We start from the raw sequence: 27,520 nt of genomic DNA, 5'->3' as shown, positions 1-27,520 counted from the left end.
AAACTCTAATTTGCATTACCTTAGAAAGAGGGAAAAGGTTCCCTGAAGAATTACACAGGCCCACAGAGCTCAAACTCTATTAGGGGCACATTGTATATTTAACAAGTATTGGTCCAGGAAGGGGCAAGTCTCCACTGCCTGGACAGTGTTCATGCCTGGCACATGGAAGGTTATGTAATTACGTTTCTCCTGGCTGATGATTTGGATATTACTGATCACAATAAGTTTGTATTGGCTTGCCCGACTTGCCTTTGTTTACTCTAAACGGAGGAATTTTCAACCTACTTCTTATGAATCATACTATCCTTTCGAGACCCTCAATTAATTTTCTTCTTACCTCGTCTACTCCTAATCCTAGTTGTGCACACACCTTTTATGAAAATCAGGATATTTGGGACCCTAAAAGCTTGTTTTTGATATATGATAAGGTAATTGAATTGTTACATTAATAAAGTCACATAAAATCTACTAACAAGGTTCATTCTTCCTTGAATTTATATACTTTACTTAGATAACACTGCCCTCTGCTTTTTCTCCTCTCTCTCTCTCTCTCTCTCTTTCTCTCTCAGAGTTTATGTATCAGTTAGTTTTTGCTGCATAACAAACCACTCCAGAACTTCATGGCTTCAATCCACACTATTTATGTAGCTCATGATTCTGTGGCTCAACAAGTTGGCCTGAGCTCAGCTAAGTAGTATGTCTGCTGGTCTTGCCAGCTCACTCATGATGCATCTATGGTCATTTTCTAGTTAATAAGATGGTTCTCTTTCTAGAGGTTATCTGAACTATCTCTCACTTGGGAAAATGGCGATGACTGGGCAACCTACCTCTCAACATCTAGGAGGCTAGCTTAGGTTTGTTTCCATAGCAATCTTGAGGTTCCAAGAGTGAGCATGAAAGCTGCAAGCCCTTTAAAGGCTTAAGCTTGAAACTCACAGAATGTCACTTTCATCACAGTCTATTGCTCAAGGCAAGTCACAAGGCCGCCACAAATTCAAGAGTTGGAAAAATAGACTCTACCTCTTGATGGGAGTAGCTGCAAAGAATTTCACCCATTTTTGCAACCTATCCAGTACTCTACTATGATTTCTCTACCTCCAAGCTCTAGGAACACGCTGCCTTCCCTCATTCAAAAACATTGTCCTTGACACCTCACTTGCCCATCAACATCCAACTGAACACTAAATCCTGTCACTTTTGCCTCCAGAATATCCCTTCATCTGTCTAGTTCTCTCCACCTCCACTCTTACCTCTCTCACTTTCCCTTGTTCTCTTCCAACTTCCCATAAAAGGTCTCACCGTTTTTCACTCTTCTGCCCACCCACATCATCCTCCAAGCATTCTCCAAATAGTGACAAGAGCGATCATTTCTCAATTCAAGGCTGCTCATCCAGCTCCGCTGCTTAAAACTTTCCAATAAATTTTCAGTGTTACGTTAGAGGTCAGTATCTTTAATGGAAGCCATAGACCCTGTGGCATCCAGCCCCTGCCTGCTGCTCCAAATCACGCCCTCCCATCGTGCCCCTACTGACCTGCTTCATCCAGCTCAGCTCCTCAAATGCTCCATCTTCCCACAGAGCCTTTGCGTGTTCTGTTCCCTCTGCCCACCCTGAGTACCTTTCATCCACTTTTATACATCCTTCAGTCACCTCAGATTCTTTTGGGGGTGATTTAATTGATGTTCACTCTTCCATCAAGCTATAAGCTCCTTGAAGACAGGAAGCCTCTGTTTTTGCTCTTCAGTGCATTTACCGAACATAGCAGTGTCTGGTGCATGTTAAACACTCAATAAATAGTATATATTTGAAGGAGAAAATGAGTGAACGAATGAATGAATGAATGGCCGTGTATGTTCTAGCCCTATGCTCATGCATAAATATGCAAGAGATGCAATTTCTGCCTTTAAGCATTTATATTCTTGTTAGGAGAGGAAGGTATGTAAATTATAAAGTATGAAGGGTCCAATAGAAGCGTAAAGACAGAGGGGTCAATTTTCCCTTGTGGTGGAGGGAAGGAAGGACAGGGAATGTGTTATTAGTTTCCCATGGCCGCAGTTACCACAAAATTTGTGACAAAACAATGGAAGTTTATCTTAGAGTTCTGGAGATGAGAAATCTTAAAATCAAGGTGTCATTGGGGCTGCATTCCTTCTGGAGGCTCTAGGGGAGAATTATTTTTCTTTGCTTTTTTTCCAATTTCTAGAAGCCTCCTGCATTCCTTGTGGCCCCTTCTTCTAGCTTCAAAACTGGTAGCCTGGTTCAGCCACCTTTAAATTCGCTCTCTCTCTCCCTCTCTCACCTCTCCTTCTGCCATGACATCTTCTTCTCTGACTCTGACCTGTCTCCCTCTTATACGGACCCTTGTGCTTACATTGAGCCCACCCGGATAATCCAGCATAATCTCCCCATCTCAGTGTCCTTAATTTAATTACATTTGCCAAGTCCCTTTTACTGTGTAAGATAATTACATGTTAGGAGATTAGTACGTGGATATCCTTGGGGGTGGTCATTATTCTTTCTACCACCAAGTTATAAAGGAGTGATATAAGAATAGCTTCATGGAGAAAGTGGTACTTGGACTGAGTCTTAAAACACAAAGATGATGAAGGCACTCACATAGGTGAGGGCTTATATGCAAAGAATGGCTAATAATCTGGCGGGGTGGGTCGTAAGTAATTTGTTGTTCACAGAAAATAATGAGAGATGAGGCCAGAGAGGCCGGGAGGGAGGGACCCGAAGACAGAAGGCCTTGCATGCCATGCTAAGGAAGCCACACTTGATCTGATAGGCAGTGGAGGGCCATTCAATGGTGATAAGTGGAAAAGGGAAGCAAGGTAGTTAAACTTGGATTCTGGAAAGGTGGCCCTTGCAGCAGAATGGAGCCTGAATGTCCTGGGGCAAGGTTGAAGGCAGGTACAGCTGAGAGGAGACCACACCATTACTCTGGGCCAGTGGTGATGGTGGCCTGGGTCAAAGAAGTAGCAAGTGACTAGAGAAGCTCTGATCAATATTAAGAATGCAGAACCAACAAAGCCAGGGGACTGTTTGAATGAATGAGGTGAAGGAGGACTCTCAGGTTTTTGACTTTGATGATGGGACAGAAGGAGGTACCATGGGCTTAGATGGAGCATATCTCAAAGGAGGCTGTTCTCATGGGTTCTAGGAGTCACCTTCATGGGAACACAGCCTTTAAATACTCATTAAGCCCGGAGTCTTTATGCCATACCAGGTAAATGGGTTTGTTATTTCATTTCCAATGTTTCATTGAACTTGTAGCATTAAGAAATGAGAACACTGTAATTATCATAACCATTAAAGAGATCAGCTTCCTATGAAGCAAGCTCTACATTACCCAGCTCTTTCTACTTCCCTCTGGCGTTTGTCAACCATTTCTTCCCAGGGAATATAAACACATCAACCGATAAAAGCCAAATGCAGCAGCTTCCTCCTTTTACTTGAGCATGTCTGACACCTTCTTACATCTTTGTTCTGGCCTTTTCCTGGGCTTGTGTCAAAATATCACTTCTAATTCTCTCCCCACAGACCACTGGTTCTCTTAGAATTCTGGATTCCATCCCAGCATCTGCCAGATGCGATGGTAAGGCTCAGTGAGATCAAAAGAGGTCCCCTCTTCTAGTTCTACTTATTTCTTTCCAGACTCTTTTACTTTAACCACTTCTGGTGGACCCCCTACCCACCCTCGCACCAAGTACTTTGATATAAACTTGTGGGTCCCGCCCTGTTTGGAGGGAGATAAGGGATGTATTTCCATTAGTTCAAAAAATTACTATGAAATGCCTGCTATGAGCTAAGTATTACGTTTACCCTGATGACAGTTCTGACATGCTGCTCTTTATTTACCTTCATCAAAGAACTTTGGCTCTACTATTCTATCCTACTTTTTAGCTTACTTCTGTGTGTATCTGACAGGTCCTGGAGGTGTGCTTTGGGTGTACTTGCACGAATTGAGGAGATTATTTAATTTACAGACATGATGAGAGCACTTCTGCAATATGGGGGATGTGAAGATAACCAAGAGATGGTCCCTGCCCTCAGAGGGCTTCCAACCAAGCAAGGCAAATAGCATAATGACATCATGCCCTTTTGTAATTCTTGTTTCATTTTTAGTTCATTTCTTTCCACCTCTTCAGTAGGTATTTGAGCTTATTTCCCTAGTTCCTCAAATTCCTAATCTCCTCCTTCACTTCCATTCATTATTTGATTTCACTGATCCATCCACTAAGAAAATTAAGATCCTTTCACATAGGACTCCTCAATTTCCCTCCTTTCCAACTCAGCATGATTCCCTGGAGCCCCATCCAGTGACTACTTCTTGTTCTTTAGAGGAAGAATTATCCCTCACATTCATTAAGTGCATTTTTATTAGACATCTACTATTTGCAAGACAGTTCCCACTTACATTTCTGTTCCCACATCTTCCAGTTTTCTCTAGCCCATGCAAATCCCTTCTTTTAGAATTGTGTCACTTTTTGTTTTGTTTTGTTTTGCAGAATCATCTTTGAGTCCCATGAAAAAATAAAATGATTCTCTGATGGTATTTTAACCTTGCTAGATGTGTTAAAAAGTGGTTTAAGTTTAACTTGGGTGCCAGAAGCTAAGATGTTTAGAAAAGGTCACCCTGTCCATAGTCACTAGATGGCTACATATTTGCAGGCTCTTCTGCAGTGCTGGAGTTGGGATGATATTTATGTCTGTACTTATGGGTATGGTCTATATGAACTCCACTTAACAACATTAGTACTCAGAAACTAAAGCCAATCTGTTAAATATTAAGTAATTTGATATATTTTTTTACCTCTTGAATTTAATCAATAGAAAGACATTACTGAATGATGGTGGGAATTTTTGTCTTATTGTCTAAGAAATAATGTCCTTTACATAGAATGTATAGTCCTTTAGGCTATGGTGATCTTTCATCTCATTAAAACATAGTGAGAAAAGGCTGCTCTCTCATAATGAGGCAGAACTAAATGGGTTCTTGGAACAATCAATAAAAGATTATTAAGAAAGAAAATTTGTGTTAAAGAAAAGAGAATATATTTTCCTCTAAGTCCTGCAGTATTATAATAATAAAACAGAATGAGACTTCCTTACTTTAAAAAGTGATCCTCTCAGGACGTGGATGGACCTAGAGACTGTCATACAGAGTGAAGTAAGTCAGAAAGAGAAGAACAAATATCGTATATTAACGTATATATATGGAATCTGAAAAAATTGGTATAGACGATCTTATTTACAAAGCAGAAATAGAGACACAGACGTAGAGAACAAACGTACGGATACCAAGGGGGAAAGGGGGGGTGGGATGAATTGAGAGATTGGGATTGACATATATACACTATTGATACCATGTATAAAATAGATAACTAATGAGAACCTACTATATAGCGCAGGGAACTCTACTCAATGCTCTGTGGTGACCTAAATGGGAAGGAAATCCAAAAAAGAGGGGATATATGTATACATATAGCTGATTCACTTTGCTATACAGTAGAAACTAACACAACATTGTAAAGCAACTATACTCCAATAAAATTTTTTTTAAAAAAGTGATCCTCAATTGAGATATAATTGAAAAAAAAAAAAAAAAAGTGATCCTCTCAGAAAATTTAAGATTATTCTTGAATATCCTTAAACAAAAAATCTTGAAAACTGTTCACATACATATTAAATTTTAAAAACTATTGAATTTTGACTACACATGGACATGTATATCTAGATTGGTTTATAATATGATCTCAAATTTGTAAAAACTTTTAATAATGGAAAATTTCAAGCATATAAAAAACACAGAATAATATAATGAGCCTCTGTTTCCTCATCGTTCCAGCAATAATCAACTCATAACTAACATTATTCCTTTTATACTCCCCAAGCATTAGATCATTTCTTCTGTAATAAATTGGTGTGTATCTCTCAAAGGTACTGAAAACAAAAACACTACAATACCATTTCACATGTCTTAAAAATGAGCAATAATTCAGTTGTCATCAAATATCTATAAATTTCCAAATATCTCTCTTAATCTCATGACTTTTTTTTTAGTTTTCTGAAATCTGGATTTTTGATATATCTATTAGACCTTTTCATGCATAAGCTCTTCTCTCTCAGTCTCCTCTTCTGTGTCATTATTCATACAGTTTAATAATTTATTGTTGTTATTCTTGAACAAACAAGGTATTTACACCTGGAGAGTTTCTCGGCATCTGGATTTTGCTGATTTCACCCTTGTGATGTCATTTTATACGTGTTTCTCTTTCTTTCCTGTATTTTTTTGTAAATTGGCAGTTGGGCATAGAGACTTGATCAAATTCAGCTTTTGGTTTGTTTTTTGCAGAGAATACCTCAAAACTGGTAAGATCTTCTTCCATTAGAGGCACATAATATCTGGCTGTCTCTCTTTTTGTGTTATCAGTCATCAGTGCTTAGATTAATTTGTTAAGGGTTGTGTCTTAGCTTGGGCTGCCATAACAAAGTACCACAGACTGGGTGGCTTAAAAATTAGAAATTTATTTCTCACAGTTCTGGAGGCTGACAAGTCCAAGATTAACATGCTTGCAAGGTAGATTTCATTCTCAGGCCTCTTCTCTTGGCTTGTAAGTGGCTGCCACCTTGCTGTGTGCTCCTTTCCTTGGTCCGTACACACAGGGAGAGATACAGAGAAAGGGAACAAGCCCTGGTGTTTCTTCTTTTAAGAACACTAATCCTTTCCCTTTCTGACTTACTTTACTTAGTATGATAATCTCTAGTTGCAGACAAATACCGTATGATATCACTTATATGTGGAATCTAAAATATGGCACAAATGAACCTATCTACAAAACAGAAACATACTCACAGACATAGAGATCAGACTTTTGGTTGCCGTAAGGGAGGGCGGGAGGGAGAGGGATGGACTGGGAGTTTGGGGTTGCTAGATGCAAACTATTACATTTAGAATGGACAGACAACAAGGTCCTAATGTATAGCCCAGGGAACTATGTTCAATATCCTGTTATAAACTGTAATGCAAAAGAATATAAAAAAAGAATGTCTATATGTGTACAACTGAGTCACTTTGCTGTACAGCAGAGATTGGCACCACATTGCAAATCAACTATATGTCAATAAAAAAATAATAATAAAAGAACACTAATCCTATGGGATCAGGGCCCCACCCTAACTTCATTTAACCTGAATTACTTCCTTAGAGGCATCATCTCCAAATACAGCCACAGTGGGTTAGGGATTCAACATATGCATTAGGGTAGGGGCACAAATATTCAGTCCATAACAGGTTGCAAAATGGTGATATTCTAATTCTTTGTCATTATTAGGTGAATAGTTCTATGAAGGCAAACTTCTTCTCTACTCTTAAGTCACTTACTAGTAGCATTCTTAAAGAAAAGGCAAGATAAATGATTTATGCTTCCCTTTCATTTACGAGTGTTTTAGTTCACTAGTATCCTCTAACAGTGACCAATTAGATTTTTATGATTAATTGTTCCTTTTAGTATAGTTATGACCTCATGGATTCAAACCGTCATTCTCTATCTGTGTGGTCTTGGATGAGTCACTTAACCCCTCAATGCCATGGTTTACCCAGCTCTGAAATGGGGGTGATGATGATACCTACCTCACAGAGTTATGAGATTTTAATGAGATAATGTCTGTAAAGCACATTACAGTCATTAAAGACAAGTGTATTGCTGGACACAAGTAGAAGCTCCCTAAATAGTAGCAGCAGTTGTGTTGTTATGATTAGAATTATAATTAGAAAATATTACTTTAGAATATACTTCAAACTGTTCCTCCAGAACTTCTACTCTAGTATTTTGGGTATTTTTCAAATGAATAAATGCTACCTTTTAACTGCCTATGTCAAGCTTGCTTCTTTTCCATTACATAGTCAAAATAATACATGGTAGCAAGTGCCCTGTTATTCCAGAGGTGATTTGATGACTATGCATTATGTTTGGGAGGTTCAGACATTGATTCCCAGGTCAAGAATCAGAACAATCAGAACTTCACAAATATCTTGAGTATGTAGAGAGATGCAACTTGCCGGTGAGGTGTGTGCAAAGCAAGTAGAATGTAGAAAGGCCTTCGAATCTCTCTACATAGTTATTTGCATGTTTTAAAATTCTTCTGACAATAAATGGTTTTATGACTCATTCTGGGTTTCTGCCTCTTAGTTCAGGAGCTTAAATATGATGCCTGTTCATATTCCTGGCTTATAGTTGATAAGCCCTGGATTTTATTTATTTATAATATAGCCACAAGCATAAAAATGGCTAAACAAGCAGAAAAAATCAGCTCCTTCTCTTCTCTTCATGGGACCCTGTGCTTGTCTTTCATTAAAGTGAAGCTGCATTTAAGACAAAATTTTTTTGTTTTAATTTTTTTTTTAAAGGAGAGCGAATGAGAGTAACTTCTCTGTTTAATGAGCCATACACTCTAATGAAAAGAATTAATTGAATGTGGCCAGTTGGTTTTGGATCAGTATTTTTCCCCCAAATAATCCTATGTTATTCTAATTTGCTTTATGGATATAAATATAACTCTCTTTCATAAAATGTTCGAATTTTAAAGAAGACACGTGAAATACACCGAATTCATCCAGAATAGAATCCCAACCTGACTTTTACTTTCTATTTAGAGACATGGTAACTAAAGCCTGCTCTTTATTAAAAAAAAAAATGGGGTTAAAGGATTGTGACTTTAGTTTTTAAAAAAATTCTAAACATTCTACATTATCATGAAAACATGGCTTCTGGCAAGGAATAGTTCATGCCAGCATATTCTATACATGTTATTAAATTACAGAACAGTGGCTGTGTTCCATGCATTTATCTTACTCTAATTTTCCTATCAAGCAAAAGTGTGCAGTTAAGATATCTATCAATGATTTTCTTCAGTGATCTAAGATCAAATTTCTCCAGAAAAATGTCAAGTTCAAAAACACTACAATAGGCAAGAAATTAATTCATAAGACTTTTAAGTCAGGTGTCAGAGAAATGGTTTCAGTTCTCGGTGAGAAGTTCTGTGGAATTTTTATTTTTTCTTGTTATTCTGTTATGATGGATATGAGAGAATGGGAGTGGAGTCCTTTAAAAACAATGACCATCACTGAATCTGACAAAAGATAAGTTACACTTTTACTCAACTAAAGATTGACACATTCTTAAGCATATATTCCCATGGTATATTTTGAAATAGTCTTACCTTGATTGTAAACAGTGACTTTGCCAAAGTATTTTAATAAATGAGCAAGTCAAAAATGTGATTCCATTTACACTCTCTATAAATGTAAATAATTTTTAAACTTTTTTTATTGAATGAAAGATTCTTTAAATTCTATAGTACTTTACAATTTTCAGAAGTTTCACACACATGATTTCATATAATCCCATAATAACCCTTTCCCCCCCATTCTTATATTGTCCCTCCCCCAAATGTAAATAATTTGAAGGTATTATGAAGATAATTCTGAAAGGGAGTGGGTTTTCTTTGATTTTACATTTTTTCATCAAAATGGAAGTTAAAAATAGCATAGCTGTCTAATGACAGGCCTGAATTTACTTTGTTCAAGTTACCCAGAGGTTGTCTAAATTTTCAATTTTAATAAGATCTTTTTTTTAAGTTGAAGTATAGTTGATTTACAATATTGTATTTGTTTCAGATGTACAGCAAAGTGATTCAGTTATATATTTTTTCAGACTATTTTCCATTGTAGGTTATTACAAGATATTGAATATAATTCCCTGTGCTATACAGTAAATCCTATTGCTTATCTATTTTATGTATAGTAGTTTGTATCTGTAATCCCATACGCCTAATTTGTCCTTCCCACCCTCCCTCTCCCCTTTGGTAACGGTAAGTTTGCTTTAATAAAATCTTTTTTTTAGTTACGAAAGTTATACATGCTTATTGGAAGAAGTTGAAACAATACAAAAATAATTTAAAAATAAGATTCTGCTTCCAAAATTCATTCCTTAATGTTAAAAACTGATAATACTTCAGTACAACCTTTCTAGACCTTTTCAAGTCCATTAAAAATGTATACATGTATAAATACTTCCTTTTACAAAAATGTAATGCACATATGTCATACTTGGCAATTTGATTTTTTTTTTTTTTGCTTTACATAAGATCACCTATAACTTTCTATACTGCTTTTCATACTTTTTAACTATCGCATAATAATAGTTCATTGATTGACTACTTCAAAATTTATTTGATTATTTTTGTAATAGGCATGAGGTTTCCAATTTATTTTTACTATTTCAGTCATGCATTTTACTTTAAAGATTTATGTCAGGCTTTATGTTGGAAAATAAAATTCAAGTAGAAATTTACATTTCTCTTCATGGGCAAGTGTTAAATTTAGCATATAAGGCACAGGACTTTCTAGGTACTGTCCAGGGAAAAGGAAATGACTAGATGCTGAATGGGCTTGACTATGCTATCTTGCCTTTATAAAATGCCATGAATGCTTGTTTTACTTCTTCATCTTTCTCCCATAAATTTCTGGGGCAGACAGTGGCAACTGGCTGACTGAATAACCATTCCCAGCCCTTGTACCATTGCCTACCTCCCCTCTGCAGCCCAGGAAAGCCAAATATTTACTTTGCAGGCTCCCATGCAGCTAAGGATATCCATGGAAATGCAGCAACCATTTTTTGGTGTTGAGGCAGAGACCACAGGAAACAAAGTGATGTTGGCTCAGACATCATCATACCAGCAGCCACTTAGTTCTGGACTTCTCAATACGTATGAAAAACAAAGTCCTCTTTGTTTAAGCCACTATTTATCAAGCTTTCTGTTACCTGTGCCCAAATACATTATTAAGTGATCCATCTCCAGGCTACAGGTTTAAGAAAATGAAAACAGAAACTTCTTATGCTATATAAGTAATTTGGGGTTCTCCTTCTGCAGGGCCTGGTCAGAATTCCTCAGGTGCTACTATGAAGTACCAATTTTATGAGGCTGCCTTTGCTTGGGAAGATTTCATATAAATCACAAAGCAGCTAGAAGGGCACAGTATACAATTCTTGACAGATAGCCTGAAATGGAAAGCAGCGTGGAAGATATTGGAGCTGGTTAAGAACACAGATAGTTATATACAATGACAAGAAAAAACATACAGCTCTATGGGGGAGAGCTTTTTGACCATGGTTTTCAGTGCCTCCAAATAAGATAGAATTAGATTGTCTTCCAGAGATGACCTGCAGTTTTTATCTTCACGGGAAGGTCTCATCTGAGATTTTACAGGGTTGTTCACAAAAACCTTCTGGGTCAGAGTGTTGCAGTGACCATAAACTGATGGCAAGAATAGGTGCTTTGTCAATTTCTTTGGAAGAATCCAATTATCAATAAGAGAAGAAACACTAGAAGAAAGAAGAATTGGACCAAAATGAGTAGAATTGGAACATTAAGTTTTAGAGGTGTTCATCAGTCAGCTGAGGGCCTCCTGGGCAGCCTCTGGGATATGAGGGAAGCCACAGTTAACCAAACACTCTGCACCAGAAAATACCCTGACAGTGTGTATTCCTCACTTTTCCAGGGCTACTAGTGAGTAATCAGCTCTTTTAAACAACTGTGTTCCCAGAAATGCTCCTCAGGGGTGCTAAGGACCAATGACTCATCAGCCCAAGACAAATCACAAAAGGAGAAGGCACCAGAGGGGTTCATCAGAGGCAGGTAGAGAGGCAGGAACTGGGTCTCTTTCACCTATAAGCTGTTGAATGATGGACAGGAGTGAAAGTGAGGAACCCCCCACCCCGACCCACCATGGGTGGCTGAGAATTAGGAAGAGGGGCTTGTTAAATGTAATTGGCAGAACTACTCCTGGCAGGCTTCTTCAGTGTTCTTATCATACCAGATTCTAAGTCCCTCCCCGCTAATGTCCTGTGATACTGCAGAGCAAAGGCTTGTGAGGCTGAGGCAAGATCCACAAGCTGCCACTGGCATCCACGTGGATGATCAGGGCTTTGTCTTACAGATGCTTCATTCCATCCTCACTTGGCTTCCTGAGCATTGATGTGACAGAGAAAGCCTTAACTAGCCCATAATTGATATTAGTCTTTCCATAGTCTGCTCCAGCCAAGTGAGATGCCCTTCACAGCCCTGGGAGAGTTGGGAAGAAGGAAGATAAACTTTAGAGAAAGGCAGATCCGAGTTCAAACCACGCCTACTTAACATACCAATAACCCATGTGATCTTGGCGTGCAGTTTGACCCAGTTTTTTCATGTGAAAAACGAGGGGTTATGTTTCCACTTCAGAGGGTTGTTGAGAGGATTAAATGGGCTCATATAAATAATGTATTTACTGAAGAGACTGGCCCCGAGAATCAAATGTGGTTGATTTTTTTAGTGCTATCATCATCGTTATCATTGCCGTCATCATCGCCTTCACAGTGTTTATTATTCTGGGCTTCGGTGCCAGGGTTCACGTTTTCAAGCCCGTCATCCTCTCATCTTGTCTTGCTCATTCATTCATATTTTCATTCACTTGACAACATTTATGAGCCGCCTACCATGTTTTGGCACAGCAAGGATACAAAGAGAGCTGAGGTGTGGTCCTGCTGGCAAAGCGTCTGCAGACTGTCTGGGGAAGTGAGACACTTGCTCTTCTTCCAGCGTCAGGTCCTGCCCTCTCTCCGTCTGCACTCTCCACTGTTGCCAGTGTGGCTTTTCTGAAATGCAGATTTGTCACGCCCCTCCCCTGCCGAAAACCCAACCCCCTCCTAAAACCCAGGTTTCCTCATATGGACGGACAATTTCTGTAACGACCAGATAGTAAATAGGTTTGCCTTTTTGGACTGTAGAATCTTTTTGTTTGTTTGTTTGTTTATTTGTTTATTTATTTTTGGCTGTGTTGGGTCCTTGTTGCTGTGCGCCAGCTTTCTCTAGTTGCGGCAAGCGGGCTTCTCATTATGGTGGCTTCTCTTGTTGTGGAGCACAGGCTCTAGGCATGCAGGCTTCAGTAGTTGCAGCACGCAGGCTCAGTAGTTGTGGCACGCGGGCTCTAGAGCGTAGGCTCAGTAGTTGTGGCGCACAGGCTTAGTTGCTCCGCGGCATGTGGGATCTTCCAGGACCAGGGCTCGAACCCATGTCCCCTGCATTGGCAGGCGGATTCTTAACCACTGCGCCACCAGGGAAGTCCCTGGACCGTAGAATCTTTACTGTCCATACTCGGCTCTCTCATTGTCACCTGAAAGCAGCCGTAGACCATGCACGAGTGAATGGATGTGGCTAGACATGGCTCAGGGGCCGTAGTTTTCAGATCCTTCCTAGACCAGACCTGACACATCCCTCTTGCCTCCTGAATGGAGTCACCGCTTTCTTCCCATCTTACAATGTCTGCTTCTGTCCTACCAACTGCACGGCCGAGATGTGCCTCACTTGCTCATTTGAGTATCTTTGACTTGTTGCTCCCTCTGCCTAAAACACTCATTTTCTCCCTCTTACCTGGCTAAACCTGGCATGCTTGCCTCGTGTCTGCTTAGCTCTCCATTCCTGCGGACTCCACTCCACGCCTCACATCCCCTCCACTCCTCTGCAAGCATGCACCACATTTTCCTCTAGCATGCTCCAGTGACTGCCACCACCGTAAAGCACTGTCACTGCACCTGTTCATCCACTGGTCCGCATCCCCAAATGGACAGCAAGTTCCCTGGAGGTAGGGGAGCCGAATATATTTACGTATTTAGTCAATGTGTGTTTAGGGAGCACCTACTTCGTGCCAAAGGCTGGGATTCATCAGTAAACACAGACAAGGGTATTACCTTTCCTCGGGGAAGTGGTCAGACAAAACGTAAACAGGTGAATACACTATGCCGAACAAATACAGGTTCTTAAATGTCTGCTCAGGTAAACAACAACAGCGGCCGGGAATAATGGGAGTCAGGGTGGGGTGGGGTGGGGTCAGGAGCCCTCCTCTGGACAACGTAGTCCAAGAAGGCTTTCTGTTTGCAAAGGGGCTCAGCTTATTTGGAGAAGGCTGCAGAGATGAGAGCGTGGCGAGCTAGAAGCTGAGAGGCAAGAGCTAAGGTGTGCTGGGTGGTACCAGTCCTTCCATTAATACAGTCCTAGGGCCAGTGCATTGCCTAGAGACTAATCGGTGCTGGGTCCGTGTTTGGTAACTGTCTCAGTTGCATTCCTCAAAAGCAGATCCTGAGACCTGCTTTTTGAAAATACAAGAATTTAGACTCAGCAAGGTCACCTGAGAAGTAATGCCAGGAAGCACAATGATGAGTGGGGAAATGAGACAGAAAAAGGAAAACGCCCACCAAGGGTGTCGTTCATGAGCAGATGTTGCTGTGGGCAACAGGGGCTGAATCCCATTGAACACACCTCAGACTTTCCCCACAGACAGACAAGGACACTGGGGGTTTATCCACCAGTTTCCATCCCACATTGTTTGGAAGCTGCCAGGGAATTGACTCCCAGAGACTCGCACTGTGCCCCAGTCTCAGGCTGCATTCCTGCTGCCTGAGAAAACCCTCAGCGGAGAGCCTCGAGTGTTTGGGGAGGAGCCTTTGATGCGTATGAGGACTGTCCCCCTGAAAATGCAGGTGGCCTGTAGGGTGGGCTGCGGGGATCTCAGCAGAGCATCAGCGGTCTCTCCTACAATAGCTAAATCAGTAAGTGAATAATAAGTGATTGGATGGATAAATGAATGAATAATTGAAGTGAAATCAGTGAAAGAAGCCCAAGGTGAGTGATATGAAATAAGAGAAAATATGAGATATGAAATAAGAGTAAATATGAAAAAAGGAGTGAATCAATGAAATTAGTCCATGGTTCTTGCTCCAGGGGAGAGTCAGGGAAATTCCTTTGGTGGCAGTGGTGTGCTAGAGCACAGCTGACTGTGCAGCTCTCTTCCCAATCAAGGTTCAGAGGTGTTATGTTGGTAGCTTGGAATTGGCCATCGTGGGAGTATTTACACCATGGAAATTGGCAAATGCTATAAACCAAAGCTTTATCCTCCGGAGATCTGATTGTCAGCACACACAGCTTGGTGGTAAGAGAAGTACCAATAGTTGGTCCCAGGATCCCACTCACTTTCCAGCCAGGCTCCTTACTCTCACTTATTTCTTCCATGTTCATGTCTGAGACTGTGTATCAGGCCTTGGAAGATGTCCCCTCCCTGACTTCACTGCAGACCACAATCCCCATGAGAGCCATTAATCAGCCTGATTTCCTGTCCTCCTCCAACCTATTGCTTTCAACTATGCCTTGCAAATTAACCAAAAGGATTAATAGCACCTTTCACTGATACTCCTTGTGTGGTTCAATTTTTTCGAAGGAGGGAGCTGCTTGACCTCTTTCCAGGGGAAAACCTTTGATATCATCAACTGTGTAAAGATATTCCTGCTCTGCTATGGGGGATTTTCGTTTGTGGATGCTCATTAAGCCAGAAAGTGCCAGGCAGTGCTTCTGTTCTCTTTCATCCAAATGTATTCCTAATCAGGCTGCATGCAAGGGAAATCTCTGCTGGCTAATTTCTCCCATTTAGAGAGTAATTTTTGTTGTTAGGAACAGAGCCGTAGATCATCCAAGACAGTAGTGAAATGAGAGTTCATCATAGGAGATTTATATCAGTCCCCTGAACTCAAGGGAGGTGAATGATTGGGCCAGTGGTTATGATATTGATTATCTTAGAATGTGCTGGAGGGTGAGGTGTCTGCTCTGTTTGAGGAGAATTGGGACCTTGAGGAAAGATGGCAACACAGAACTTTTTTTTCTTTTTTAATTTTTATTGATATATAGTTGATTTACAACGTTGTGTTAGTTTCAGGTGTACAGCAAAGTGATTCCGTTATATATATATATTCTTTTTTAGATTCTTTTCCATTATAGGTTATTACAAGATATTGAGTAGAATTTCCAGTGCTGTACAGTAGGTCCTTGTTGGTTATCTATTTTATATATAGTAGTGTATATATTTTACTCCCAAATTCCTGATTTATCCCTCCCCGCCCTTTCCCCTCTGGTAACCATAAGTTTGTTTTCTACGTCTGTGAGTCTATTTCTGTTTTGTATCATTTTTTAGATACCACATATAAGCACATATCATATGGTATTTGTCTTTCTCTTTCTCACTTGCTTCACTTAGTATGACAATCTCTAGATCCATCCATGTTGCTGCACATGGCATTATTTCATTCTTTTTTATGACTGAGTAATATTCCATTGTATGTGTACCACATCTTCTTTATCCACTCATCTGTCGATGGACACTTAAATTGCATCCGTGTCTTGGCTGCTGTAAATAGTGCTGCTGTGAACATTGGGGTGCAAGTATGTTTTCAAACTGTGGTTTTATCCAGATATCTGCCAAGGAGTAGGATCTCTGGATCATATGGTAACTCTTTTTTTAGTTTTTTAAGAAATCTCAATACTGTTCTTTATAGTGGCTGCACCAATTTACGTTCCCACCAACAGTGTAGGAGGGTTCCTTTTTCTCCACACCCTCTTCAGCATTTGTTATTTGTAGACTTTTTGATGATGGCCATTCTGACTGAACAGAAAGCTCTTATGATTTCACTTGTTTTGGGTAAGTGGACTTTTACCCCTGGGCATGCCCTCGATGTCTAGGGCGGTGAGCAAGTACACTGCGTTACCAGAAAGAAGGCAAAGGTTTGGCTTAGGATGAACACAGAGCGCGGAGCTTAGAGAAAATCACACATGGGCACGTGCACACACACAAACACAGTGTCTTTATGTCTGTCATCAAGTCACGTGTAGTCCTTAGAGAGTTGGCCTCAGATGGTAATTTTTCTCTTGAGCTTGTCTCTCTCATCTCTGTCTACATCTCACACACACAGGTCCCCTCAGGCTCTTCTCCCTCTTGAGCCTTCCAGGACCCACCCCTAGTTCTCATTCCTTCCTGGCTGCATAACACAAAGTTTTCCCATCTCTTCCATCTCCCAGGAGGGGATATTGTCTGTCTCAGGAATCAGCATTAGTCTTGCAGAGCCAAGCATCTACAAGACACACAAGCCGTCCTCTTGCTAGTATTGATGGCCTCTCTGAGCAACACTTGTCAAGCTGAGAAATTTGTGTCTCTTTACAGCATCTTCCAATATTCTTCTTCTAAAATCTTCCACCCCATCAAGGATGAAAAGAGGAAGGACAGAGGGTGGGGGGAGGAAGGAAGGAAGAAAGGAAGAGAGGAAAGGAAAGAAAGAAGGAAAGGAGAAAGACAGAGCAGAGTACCCACTTGGCAGTGGACTTTGCAGTATGTGTTTGTGAGACCCTAATGGAGTACATGGAAAACCTCAGGCCACTAAAGCCCTGTGGTACATTTCTTGGCAAAGAAGCCTGGACCATTTGACAATCCTTCTATCCATGTGGCCAAAAATTGTTCTTCCTTTTATTCTAGAGCTAATTAGAAAACTGCTGACTGAGGGAGTCTACAGACGAGGATTCTAGTTCCAACTCTGCTCTAGCTGAGTCGGGACAAGTGAATTTTCTTCTCTAGTTCTCAATTTCTTCAACAGTGCGGTGGTGGGAGGAGGGGGGTGGAGGAGGAGGAAGAGGAGGGGATACTTTAATGGTTTGGTGAGGGCTCTGAGCCTGATGCTTCACATCAGCTAATGTACACAAAGTCACGTGCAGTAAATTACTCTCAACCTCGTTCACCATCCAACTGCCACATTGACCTTCCATTGGATCCTTGAACTTGTCAAGCCTTTCCTCCCTCAGAGCCTTCACTTAAGCTGTGCCCTCTGCCCAGAGCTCTTCCCTCCACCCCACCCTCCATCACCCGTGGCTTCCTCTCCTTCATCCTCAAGGTCTTAGTGTAAATGTGACATCCTCGGGTATAACACCCTGTCTGGAAGAGGTTCCCCTCCCAACATCGAGCACAATTTGTAATTATTTTATTTGTATGTTCTTTTGCTTCTGTCCCAACCCCCATCCAACATTAAGCTCCAGAGCAGGCAGGGACCTACTTTTTCTTTGTCTTTTCTCTGACCTTTTTACCTTTCTGTGCCCCACCATCTGGCACCTGGTAAATACACCATTAAACAGCTGCTAAATAAGCCAGTGAATTAGTCCTGATTTAGTGGATTTAGGACTGAGGTTTGGAGAAGTTAAAATAACCCGCTCAATGTCAGACAGCTAGGAATTGGACTCAAGCTCACATCCATCTGACTCCAGAACTGCTCCCCTGTACCACCAGGGTGGAGTAGCTGGATGGACTTCTGGAAGGGGAATCAGTGAGAGGATTTCCAAAGTTCCCTCCCACTCTACATTTTTCTGCAACACCAAGAGAATTTCGAACCCCCAAAGAGTTTCCATTTCTCTCTCTCCACTCTGTCCTGATGTATTGTAATTACAGAACCAGGTCCCTGGCTGATATAGACTGAAGGAGTTAATTTCACTCTCCCAAATATGGAATCAACCATCCCTGTAATACGTTATTCACTCAGCAGGATCTGACTCTTCCAATGTTATACAGACATTATCTGTTTAACCCTCACCAAACCCATGTGAGTTTGATATCGGTCACACAGTATGATTTCCCTTTAATCAGTGAGGACTGTGGGGAAGGAAAGGTAACCAGAAAGCCCATAGGTATCATATTTAACTCAAGTACAATGTCTCATGTTTTCACAGATCAATAGAAGTTAAAAGAAAAAATAGTGGTTTGTGTGGTTTCAATACTCTGATGCCTTCCTTCTATGCGTCAAACATTTTGAACTAAATACATAATTTAAACACATAATAATCATTCCATCTTAAGTTCATTGCATGGTAGTATTAATAATATCTTACAGTATGTAAAGCACTTTAATATAAAATGAAAAGCCAAAGGTAGTTTCTTTGTAGCCATATAAGCACTGAATTTAAAGGATTTGTCTTTAGGTCCTTTACCTCTAAATCACTACATTTTAACGTTTCAGGGAATTTTTAAGAATACAACTGTTTGAAACCATTATGCTATTCTGCCACATTTTTAATATAGGAATATTAAGCTTCACACACACACACTCTGTTGTTGTCAAGAGGAAATATGATCACATATGTTAAGTGCTGGGCACATAGCTAGCCCATGGTATGTAGTTAATAATGGCAACAACAGATAATTCCTCCTAACCTTTACCTGTACAAGTGTTGATTACACGCTTAGAACTCTTGCCCCAGAGAAGTGCACATGTGTAAATACCACACAAATCTCTGCATGAATTGAGAGGGGGCTACATGTAAATATATACTCCATCCATCTCATTTTATTCTCTCAGTGATTTGGGAAGATACAGAGGATACCTCTGTTGTACAGGTGAGGAAAGGGCTATCTCCACGACGTATCACAGGGCCTTGGGCCCCATGACTCCATCCTTTCTTCTAGAAGAAATCGTACCAAAGGTGCTATCATGACATGGCACAAAGGGCTGAAACATCCAGTATTGTATGATGAAATCTAGATTTCAGCATTGAGCGATTAAAATCATGTCCTCCTTATTCCTACCAGTACTAAAGGCTGACAGAAAGAGCGCATTTGGTCATGAGCACATCCACATCACAGCGATAAAGATCTGATTCCCTTCAGCCTTGGTGTTCTGTGTGTATCATCCCCAGATTTCACAGTGGGTTGGAGTAGCTTCTAAATGCCTCCTCAAGTCCCATCGGTGGTACAAACTAGGAAGAAAAGCAAACAAAGCAAAAAAGATCAGTGTTTCTGGAGTGCTTAGATGTTGGTTCACTGGGGCTGATGGTCATATAGATTTAGCTAGGGAGTAAGTCTAAATTCCCTATTTTATGTCCTGCAAGATCTTACCAAAAAGTTCAAGTAATAACCCTTGTTAACATTTATTGAGTGCTTTTTCTGTGCCAGGATCTGTTCTAAATGCTTTAGCGCATCAGCACATTTTGCTTTTACTACATCTATTATATCGTTTGGTCAAGTTGTTTCTATTTTAAAATACTGATTTTAAAAACTAATAACTTGGTGAATTCTGGATCAAGATGGCAGAGTAGGAAGATACTGAGCTCACCTCCTCCCACAGACACAAAAAAATTACAACTACATGTAGAACAACTATCTCTGAGAATGACCTGAAGACTAGCAGAACAGGTTTTCTAAAACTAAGGATACAAGGAAAAGGCCACATTGAGATGGGTAGAGGAGCAGAGATGTGGTCTAGTCAGAACCTACACCCCTGGTGCCCTGACCCACAGAGGGAGGGATATCACAGCCATGGTGGTTTCCCCTGAGGAGCGAGGGGTTTGAGCCCCACATTGGGCTCCCCAGCCTGGGGGAGCTGCACCAGAAAGATGAGCCCCTATATCGTCTGGCTTTGAAAGCCAGAGCAGCTTCTGTCCAGGAAAGCTGGAGGGCTGTGGAAAACTGAGACTTAGTTCTTGAAGAGCATACACACATACTCACTTGCTCCAAGTCCCAGTGCAGAAGCAGCAGCTTAAAAAGTGCCTGTGTCAGGCTTCCCTGGTGGTGCAGTGGTTAAGAATCCGCCTACCAGTGCAGGGGACACGGGTTCGAGACCTGGTCCGGGAAGATCCCACATGCCATGGAGCAACTAAGCCCACGAGCCACAACTACTGAAGCCCACGTGCCTAGAGCCCGTGCTCCGCAACAAGAGAAGCCACTGCAATGAGAAGCCCGTGCACCGCAACAAAGAGCAGCCCCCGCTCACTGCAACTAGAGAAAGCCCGCACGCAGCAACGAAGACCCAACGCAGCCAAAAATAAAATAAATAAAATAAATAAATTTTTTTTAAGAAGTGCCTGTGTCATAGAAGAAAGAGAGTCATTGACTAAATTTTAGGGCATGTGCTGGAGGGGCAGAGATCTGGTGAAATTTTCTCCAGGGACAGAAGAAGTGGCAGGTGCCATTTTTTTTTAAAACTCTCCTTCCACCTCGCGGGCCCAGCGTGGGCATGTACCATTTCTGTCACTCTCCATCAACTTAACTAACACCATGTGCACCAACCAAGTATTTCCCTGAGGACCTACCCTGCCCAACCTGCCTGCCCCAACTGGCTCCCCCAAAGCAGCTGCTGCCACGTTCTACCCAGCAGGCATCCCCAGCTGGCACTGGCACCCCTCCAGGTGTCTCCTGCTCCAGGGCTCCAGCCCCACATACCAGCATACCCACAACAGTCTCAGTCAGGCCTCAAAGCCACTTCAGAGTGAAAGACACACAGTGAAGAAGTGGAAAAAGATATTCTATGCAAATGGAAACAAAAAGAAAGCTGGGGTATCAATACTTGCATCAGATTAAATAGACTTTAAAGCAAAGACTGTAAAAAGAGACAAAGAAGGGCCTTACATAATAATAGAAAAGATTAATCCAACAGCAAAGCAAATATTAACAGACATAAAAGGAGAAATTGACAGCAATACAATAATAGTAGGGGACTTTAACACCCCACTTATATCAATGGATAGATCATCCAGACAGAAAATCAATCAGGAAACACTGACCTTAAATGACACATTATATCTGATTGACTTAATATATAAATACAGAATATTCCACCCCAAAAGAGCAGGATATGCATTTTTCTGAAATGCACTTAGAACATTCTCCAGGATCACGTTAGACGAGAAAATGAGTCTCAAATGTAAGAAGACTGAAATCATTTCAAGCATCTTTTCCCACCACAATGGTATAAGACTAGACTCTCAGTTACAAGAAGAAAACTGTGAAAAACACAAAGACTTAAAGGCTAAACAACATGCTACCAAACATGCTTCTTCTGGTCCATGGATCACTGAAGAAATCAAGGAGGAAATCACAAAATACCTGGAGACAAATGAAAATAGAAACAAAACATTCCAAAATCTGTGGGACTCAGCAAAGGCAGATCTAAGAGGGAAGTTTATAGCAATAGAGGCCTACATCAGGAAACAAGAAAAATCTCAAATAAACAATCTAACACACCTACAGGAACTAGAAAAAGAAGAACAAAGCCCAAAGTTAGTAGAAGAAAAAGAAATAATAGAGACCAAAGTGGTAATAAATGAAAGAGACTAAAAACCAATAGAAAAGATCAATGAAACTAAGAGCTGGTTCTTTGAGAAGATAGACAAAATTGATAAACCTTTAGCTAGACTCATCAAGAAAAAAAGAGAAAGGGCCCAAATGAATAAAATCAAAAATGAAAGAGAAGTTACAACCGACACCACAGAAATACAAAGAATCATAAGAGATTACCACAAACAATTATATGCCAACAAATTAGATAACTGCAAAGAAATGGATAAATTCCTGGAAACATACAATCTTCCAAGACTGAATCAGGAATGGGGCAGGGGCGGGGGGGTGTTTGTGGTGGTGATGGGATGAATTGGGAGACTGGGATTGACATATATACACTAATATGTATAAAATAGATAACCAAGAAGAACCTGCTGTATAAAAAAAATAAAATTCAAAAAACAACAAAAAAAGACTGAATCAGGAAGAAACAGAAAATCTGAACAAACTGATCACTAGTAATGAAATTGAATCAGTAATCCAAAAAACCCCAACAAACAAAAGTTCAGGACCAGCCGGCTTCACAGGTGAATTAAGCAACTTTCCCAAGGTCACATTCCAGAGCCCATGCACTTAACCCTTACACAAGAATTCCTCTCGCTATACAAAGTGATCTGGTGTTCCTAATGGGGACTCCAAGCTACTATAAGAAGCTGAGTTCCAAAATTAAAATAAAATAAATGGGAGTATTACAGAATGGGTGAGTGTTAAGTGCACTTGATTGACTTTCTTTGGAAATGAGCAGGAAGTTCTTTTGAATTTAGCCAAACTAAGTGGGCCAGGTTTGGCATTTGTTTCCTTCCCATCTTAGGCCATTCTCACCTTCTCAGATGTATCTTCTCTCTGGAAGACTTCTCTGAGTTCCTGCTCTTAATTTGCAGTACCTAATTCCCATAGATGCATGTTCTACACTAGGATAGACTATGACATTAGTTCGTAACCAGCTGAACCTTTTAGTAGTTGACTCAGAAAGAGCAAGGAATACAGAGTTGTAACCACCTAAGGGGCATTGAGGCTGACATATACTGAGATCTTGTCCTCTGGAAGAGCATATTTTAGATACTCACCTCCTCTTCCTCTACCCATCAACTCTAAAATTCTCCAACTATGCATTTTTTAAAATCTGTATTATTCCAAAAGACAAAACATGTGTATTGCAAAAAATACAGATAAACAAAAAGAAACAAGCAAGGAAACATACCAAATTCTTCCCACCTGGAGATATCCATCATTAATCCCTTGGTGTGTAGCTCTCCAGAGCCTTTGATGTGAGATTACCTTCTCTACCTTCTGATGTGTGACAGCTCTTTACACCGATATTTGGCTTCAAACACAGATATTTTGTCCTTGTGTTTAATTTTTCTACAAACAAAATTACTCCAGCTTTCCAGACAATTTTTTCAGACCCCACCACCCCATTCCCCATCATCACCCTGGCCTTCATTCCAGCCTGAACTAAATAAGATGCCGCACTTTAGAAGAACTCCAACCTTTCTCAGTGTGAGACGCTGAGCTCCTGTTGACAGATCTCGTGAGATCAGCACCATCCTAATAGCCGCCTTCTCTTTTGTTTCTTTGTTCTCCACAGCTTTTTGCAATCTTTGCATTTGCAACATGCGGTGGCTATTCCGGAGGCCTGCGGCTGAGTGTGGACTGTGTCAACAAGACGGAAAGTAACCTCAGCATTGACGTAGCGTTTGCCTACCCGTTCAGGTAGGGAATGGTGACTTGTGCTCACTCGTCTTCCGGAGGGGCAGGGCACTTTCTTCTTTCTGTGGTTTCTTTAAAAAATGCAATCTCCCAGGGACTTCCGAGTAAAAAGAGAGGATTTTTCCTGAGCCTGCAGAATGCCCAAACAAGTAAAATGCCCACCTAACACCCTACCCTGGGAAAAATTATTCCATGGGAGTTGTACTTTCAAACGAGAATTAACTCTCCCTCCCCCAAAAAATGCTACAGATTGTCCAGTATTGGGGTCCATCAATATGGAGACCTCAGTTATACAATTTCTTCCTCCCCGTCCATAATTCTTTAAGGTCTCCCAAATTCTCTCTAGAATTGTGTGGTCACCTCTCATTTCATACTGACTATGCGATCCTGGCTGATAATGCGTTTAATGATATTAATAGCTAATACTGTTTCCATGTGCCATTGTGCTTAGCTTAAATATCATTAAGTCATCACAGTGACCTTTTGAGGGGAGTACAAGTACCATCGCCATTTTCAAATGAGGAAACTGAGGCGCAGATACATTTGCCCACATTCCCTTGGCCAGTAGGTGGCAGAGTCAGTGTTCGAGCCCGCTCGGGTTAAGCCCAGGACTCACATCTACTTCCGTTGCTTGAGATAACTCTTTCAACCTCTTTATAAGTTCACTATGAAAGGTAAGACCTGTCTATAAAATGATGACTAGATACCTACTAGGACTTGTCCCACATCAGACATCCTGTGATTCTGATCCATCTACCCAAAGTGGATTAATTGAATTCAATTTCTAAATAATTTGTTTCTGTAAAAGTACCAAGCACTTGGTACCAAATAACTGGCATGATTTTGTAAAACACTTACAACATAATATTTTGACATCTTATTAATATACTCTCATGTGTGCCCTTCAATTTAGCAAACATTTGTCAAATATTCATTCTGTGCCAGATACAGTGCTGGCTCTGGAATTACAGAGAAAAGTAGAAATTAGCCCCTAAAAACTTTTCTTAAATAGGCAAGTACAGTGTTTTCCAAAATCTTTCCCATGGAGCCCTAGATATTTAATGTTTCTAAAAAGAAAGGAAAAGAGGAAGAAAGTAAGAAGAAAGAGATAGAGAATAAGAGGGAGAGAGGGAGGGAGGGAGGCAGAATTTTTTAATATAAATTTATTTATTTATTTATCTATTTATTTATTTATTTTTGGCTGTGTTGGGTCATCGTTGCTGCACATGGGCTTTCTCTAGTTGCGGCGAGCGGGGGCTACTGTTCATCATGGTGCGCAGGCTTCTCACTGCGGTGGCTTCTCTTATTGCAGAGCATGGGCTCTGCGTGTGCGGGCTTCAGTAGTTGCTGCACGTGGGCTCAGTAGTTGTGGCTCGCGGGCTTTAAAGCACAGGCTCAGTAGTTGTGGTGCACGGGCTTAGTTGCTCCGTGGCATATGGGATCTTCCCAGACCAGGGCTCGAACCCGTGTCCCCTGCATTGGCAGGCAGATTCTTAACCACTGTGCCACCAGGGAAGTCCCAGAATTTTTAAATTATATGATAAAATAAGTTTAAGAAATACTTCTTAGCACTTTGCCATTCTAATACACATTTTGAATCACCAAGAACACAGTGTTTCCCCAAACATATTTGGCCACAGAAACCCTTTCTCACTGAGCATCTCAGAAGATTTGTATATCATGGAACGCATCCTTAGTATACTGATCTAGTGAACTTTTCCTAGTCCAAAACAAAAGTGACTCAGTTCACAGCCAATGAATCACGCAGACAGGGCATTTATACCAATGTATTAAATGGATTTTAAGAGTCATACAGTGATAAAAGTTGCAAATACCTCTGCTCAAGTAGATACCCTCCTAATTAACTAATAAGGGAGTCCAAAGCAGAGAAATATTAAGTATAGACTGCCTGGTAATTTAGTAATAAGAGCTTCCTATGCTAGTGGAAGTGGGAGTGGGGATGCTTGACACGTCTGAAGGTTCTGGAGGAACTCCTTGGCTTTAGTGTGGAATGGCCAAGCCAATGCATGCTTACTCATCAACACAGGGGACCTAGAAGAGGAGATGAGAATTTTCTCTGGCTGGGCAACAGGGGTGGGATGCTTAGTAACATTATTCGTGACATTGTAAGGTCTGCATTGCTTTCTACCAGGATTTCCCACCAAGAGATGTGGTAGAAGCAGATGACTTGAAGGTCAGTCCCTTAATTTTTTTTTAATAAATTTATTTATTTATTTATTTATTTATTGACTGTGTTGGGTCTTTGTTACGGTGCGCGGGCTTCTCATTGCGGTGGCTTCTCTTGTTGCGGAGCACGGGGTCTAGGCGCATGGGCTTCAGTAGTTGTGGCTCGCGGGCTCTAGAGCGCAGGCTCAGTAGTTGTGGCACACGGGCTCAGTTGCTCCGCGGCATGTCGGATCTTCCCGGACCAGGGATCGAACCCGTGTCCCCTGCATTGGCAAGCAGCTTCTTAACCACTGCGCCACCGGAGAAGTCCCAGTCCCTTAATATTTAAAGAGCAGCAGGTCGCTGAACATTGAACACACGTCTCTCTGTCCCTCAAACTAAAAGATACCAGTCAAGAAACCTGTGTAGATGGAAAACCAGTGCCTAGGTTGGGGTGGTGGTGGAGAGCAGGGTGATATCTAACTTCACGCAGCCCTTAGCTAAGTGAACAATTTGAAAAGGCCTTTCACGCAAACATTTTCCAGCCTTGGGCTTCTTCATTTTCTTACTAAGCCATATTACTGGCCCAATTAAAAGCAACTGGAGAAATTGGGTAAAACGGTTTATTACCATCTGTAAGTATAGTGGCCTGCTCATTTGAAAGATTTTTACTTGGGTTCTGAAACAAAAATTATGAACCTTTTTTTTTTTTTTTTTAACAGCAGAACTTTTCTTCCATACCTTATCTTGCTCTGAAGCTCTCTCTATATAACAGATATGAGTCATTGAAAAAGTTGAACAAGAGGAGGAAGGGGACTTGAAGCATCCAGCTGGTCTTCCTGAGCCCTCTCCCTGCCACACATATTGCCCACCCCCAGCTGTACCACACTTGTAATATCTCTTCAGCACTCTAGGTCTCCTAGAAGCATTTTAAAAACCACCATTCTAGAAAAAAGCAAGAAAGCTTTTGCCACTCTGCAGATCACATCTGTACAATATTTACTGTCTATACTGTTAAGAAATCAAGATTAGCCTATCTCCTCCCACAGAATGTCTTACCTTTTTGTCCCATTAACGTCCATGTAGGAGATATACATTCCAAAGAGGCCCAATTTTACTAGAGTTGCAATTTCAATTGTGCATTTGGGTACTTAAAAATATTGTGCCACTATCTTTTCGGGGAAGATTTCAGTAGTAAGAGACACATCTAGAATTTATTCAGATTACTCTGAAGTCATTTGTTTCAGAAGTAAGGTGGTTTAGCAAGATGCTGGTGATGGAAATCATCAAAAAGTTATTTTCTTCTAAGATTTTACAAGCCAATGTCTTTGCACAGCAAAGGAAACCATAAACAAGACGAAAAGACAACCCTCAGAATGGGAGAAAATATTTGCAACTGAAACAACGGACAAAAGATTAATCTCCAAAATATACAAACAGCTCATGGAGCTCAATATCAAAAAAACAAACAATCCAATCAAAAAATGGGAGGAACACCTAAATATACCAAAGAAGACATACAGATGGCCAAGAGACACATGAAAAGAAGCTCAACATCACTAATTATTAGAGAAATGCAAATCAAAACTACAATGAGGTGTCACCTCACACCAGTCAGAATGGCCATTATCAA

At 40.8% G+C, this 27,520-nt stretch overlaps 1 protein-coding gene across 2 annotated transcripts in view; it reads left to right on the top strand.

Moving 5' to 3' along the window:
* Nucleotides 1–27,520, top strand: part of SYNPR (synaptoporin) — a 309,297-nt gene that overhangs the window by 159,435 nt on the left and 122,342 nt on the right. For both annotated transcript variants that reach the window (XM_057555817.1, XM_007192388.2), the window contains exon 3: nucleotides 23,600–23,724. In XM_057555817.1, coding sequence (XP_057411800.1) covers nucleotides 23,600–23,724 — 125 coding nt within the window. The remainder of the gene's footprint in view (nucleotides 1–23,599; nucleotides 23,725–27,520) is intronic.

Source organism: Balaenoptera acutorostrata, chromosome 10 (assembly GCF_949987535.1).
Source record: "Balaenoptera acutorostrata chromosome 10, mBalAcu1.1, whole genome shotgun sequence".
Lineage (NCBI taxonomy): Eukaryota > Metazoa > Chordata > Mammalia > Artiodactyla > Balaenopteridae > Balaenoptera > Balaenoptera acutorostrata.
Note: the sequence above shows the minus strand (reverse complement) of the source record. Positions and strands in the feature narration are given on the sequence as shown.